The sequence below is a fragment of the Camelina sativa genome, chromosome 14, assembly GCF_000633955.1.
Source record: "Camelina sativa cultivar DH55 chromosome 14, Cs, whole genome shotgun sequence".
NCBI classification, from domain to species: Eukaryota; Viridiplantae; Streptophyta; class Magnoliopsida; order Brassicales; family Brassicaceae; genus Camelina; species Camelina sativa.
In genome coordinates this window covers 3643159-3646481 of record NC_025698.1, presented here as the reverse complement: position 1 = coordinate 3646481, position 3323 = coordinate 3643159, and the positions used below count along the sequence as shown (strand labels likewise).

Here is a 3323-nt window from a genome sequence, read left to right as displayed (position 1 = left end):
AAAAAAAAAAAAAAAAAAAAAAAGCCTAAGTCAATAGATAACAAATTCAGAAAACTTGTAAACAAACGCTCCTAAAACTGAATGTACCTGAATGAAAGGAGATTTGACAATCTCAGTCTTAATGCTTTTATCAGCATTGTACTCTATTCGCTCAGATAAGTCGTCTTCCCACCTACATGTATCATAAATAAGCGTACAAGCCAGCAGAGAGTGAGTTGAGAAGATGTTGTAATTAAGAGAAGAAGAAAAATAGTTCCTCTATTGAGGTAGTAAGATACTGACTCATCTGGGCAGGCCGGGTCAGCATTTGATATTGAGCCCACAACAACTTCTATAGGAGGGAGGATTTCATGTAACCCTCGTGCCATGATTGTTTTTGCAGTGCCTCTACGACCAGAAATAGCTATCCCTCCGATTTCACGATCAACCGCGCCAAGTAAAAGAGCAGTTTTTATGCCTTCCTACAAACAACATTAGTTGAAAGCAACCAAATTATATACTTTGTGAGGCTTTTTGTATCTAAGAAGTTGAACAAAGTTCACTGATGAAAAAAGATTGATCCTTTTCTTGTACCCAATTCAACTAAACCAAACGAAGCTGCAACCTAAGAGAATCAAATTGGGAATTCACTGACCTGGCCAACCACAGCGGCTAAAGGGAAAAACTGGCGGCCATAGGAGGTGTTCTCTGACTCAGTCTCCGTCTCTGATGTCGACGCAACGGCGCCGTTTGGGGATTCGACGGTAGCACTAGCGGAGGCACGTACAGTGAACCGGCACGACGCGACTCTGTTACGTTTGGTGAGGGGGAGAAACGGAGGCTTATGGGCGAGATCAGGGAGGATATTGCAGCGAAAGAGACGGCACGTTGAGACTGGTGATGATGCCGCGACATGAGTCATCGCCATTTTCAAAGAGAGGAGAAGAAGAAGAAGAACAAGAAGAAGAAGTAAAGAAGGGAGTGCGTGTTTCGTCGGACCTTATCAGCTTATTTCGCTTCTCCTTTGTCTCCTCATCGCTTCTCCAGATTGCAGCTCTATCCAAATTGATATATTTCAATTAAAAACGTCTTTTTATTAATTTATTATTATTATTATTAATTTTACTAGGAGTTATTATTAATTAAATAAGTGGATTTATTTTAACTTTATATCTTAGGAACAAAATTTTGCATAATATAATCATAATAAACATCTTTTCAAATTAAAATAAAATGATTGGGACTCTTTTTTTTAGACATTAAATTGATTACTACCATGAATGAGACTAGTGAAAGTATGAGAACAGTTAGGAGTTTAGAAAGAAGGTATGAATTGAATGCGAGTTCTTTTCAGTCACTTGGATCTAGAAACCAAGTGACAAAAATGTGTAATTATTATAGACCAAAACACACATTACACGTAGCTACATAGTATAATGTAATTATAACAAACCAAAAAAAACATTGATCTACAAGGTGAAAGTAGGCATCCTAGAATTTATGACTTAAGTCACTTATTAGAAGTTTAGTTAAAAAAAAAAAAAAAAAAAAAGTCACTAGAAGAAATAACTTTTCTTACTCTTTTAGAAGAAGATAAACAATGTTTTTACGAGGCACCATCCATCAAATTCTTGACAATTTACAAGTAGCTCTCTATGCAACATCATATTCTCTAAATGCAAACGTGTTCTTATACGTTGTTAATCATAAACATCCTAGAGTCAGCAGTAAAACAAACGGGTTTAAATACACTTTCTTGTTTGTTTGTTTATTTGTTTATTTGAGACTCTTTATTTTAAAACAATTGAGACAAAACACGACAAAATCGGATTTATCAACGCGACTGTTTCTCCTGACTTGTTTCTTGACTCGTCTCCAAGCAAATTAAGAGTCCAAATGAGAGATTAATAATTAATCATAATCAAAGACCAAGTGATATAATCAATGAAGAAAATATACAAAATACAAAAAGAAAGTACAAATTTAAAATAAAAGAGGATTCATTGTTAGGCTGCTCTAACCCATGGCTCATGCTAGAATTTTTTTTTTCATTTTTAGGTTCATGCTAGAATTGTTCCAGGCCAAGTACCTCTTATGATCCTCTCTCTTTTGAAACTATATAGCTCTTGGAAAGTACAAGTAGATCAAATACTCCATAAATTAGCACTGTTATTTAATTAGAGCCTCTCATACAAGTAAAAGTAGCAATGGTTAAATGCATCTAGGTCTCAGCTAATCATGCTTGTGCATGCGGCAGTGTGCATCTCCCACACGTCTCTGCAGGTGGTAGGCTGGTAGGCATCTATGTTCCCAATATGTGTTGTTAAGCATCTATTGATCTCATGCACATGTCTCCTATTATATTAGAAACCGCGAATGGATATAAAAGTAAACAAGAGATACGGATATGTAGTGGCAGATCATGCGCCAACCTAACTATAGTTATCGTAAAGATGGGCAACAGCTTCATCGTAGTCAACTCCATGAACCTGGTCCTCAATAGATAATCATATTTTTCTTTTCTTTTCTTTTTGTAATATAAAGTACTCATATAATTTAACATTTTTTTTGGGATAAAGAAGTAATCATTAGCTAGCCTCTTCTGAATCTAAACGGGGTACCAAATGCTCGACGCGCAAAATTAATGATATCCAGTAATCCAGATAATTAAGGGCATGAATCAGAATCACCATTCCAAACAGAGCAAGATATATATATATATATAGTCTGGTTTGGAAGTACTGTATCAAACATTTGGTTTGGTAATGAATTATTTCGACTTGTCAAAACCACGTTGTTTTTAATACTCGGTTCAATTATGTTTTCGGTGGAATAAATGTCTTAAGTCCGCGCCGGATCGGCTGATTACGTTCGAGAAAGTGTTTTCTTTTATAGGTTAACTAAAAAAAAAAGGAAACGAAAAATGTTAGGTTAAAGTGTATAAACGTTGTTTTCTATACTAATTAATTAAAAAAAAAACAAGTAAGAGATAGAGATAGATGCACATGTACCTTGTTGTTGTCTCAGCCTTACTTATAATTATTACAAAGCGTCGGTGGCAGTATTTTAACAACAACAACAAAATCTCTCTGCTAACGTCTTTACAAATTACGTTTACACTTACGTACATGATTGGTCCGATTGATTATTAGTATTATTTTTCCAAAGTCCAAAGTCCAAAGTCCAAAGTCCAACAAAGGAAGGAACGAAGAGAGAGAGAGAAATCAAGTTTAGCGTGCTAAATGAAATTCAAAGAATTTGAGAGTCCCATCGTATTGTATGAAGAAGAGGAATAAAAATTGAATAAAATTGCCTAATTAGGTTAACCAATCTTGTAACAAGAA

General features: G+C 35.1%; 1 protein-coding gene across 1 annotated transcript in view; it reads right to left on the bottom strand.

Moving 5' to 3' along the window:
• LOC104739443 (magnesium-chelatase subunit ChlD, chloroplastic-like) overlaps positions 1 to 1039 on the bottom strand; it is a 5142-nt gene extending 4103 nt beyond the window's left edge. The window contains exons 1-3 of the mRNA XM_010459789.2: positions 635 to 1039; positions 283 to 461; positions 64 to 172 (exon numbers count right to left, since the gene is read on the bottom strand). Coding sequence (XP_010458091.1) covers positions 64 to 172; positions 283 to 461; positions 635 to 907 — 561 coding nt within the window. The 5' untranslated portion in view covers positions 908 to 1039. The remainder of the gene's footprint in view (positions 1 to 63; positions 173 to 282; positions 462 to 634) is intronic.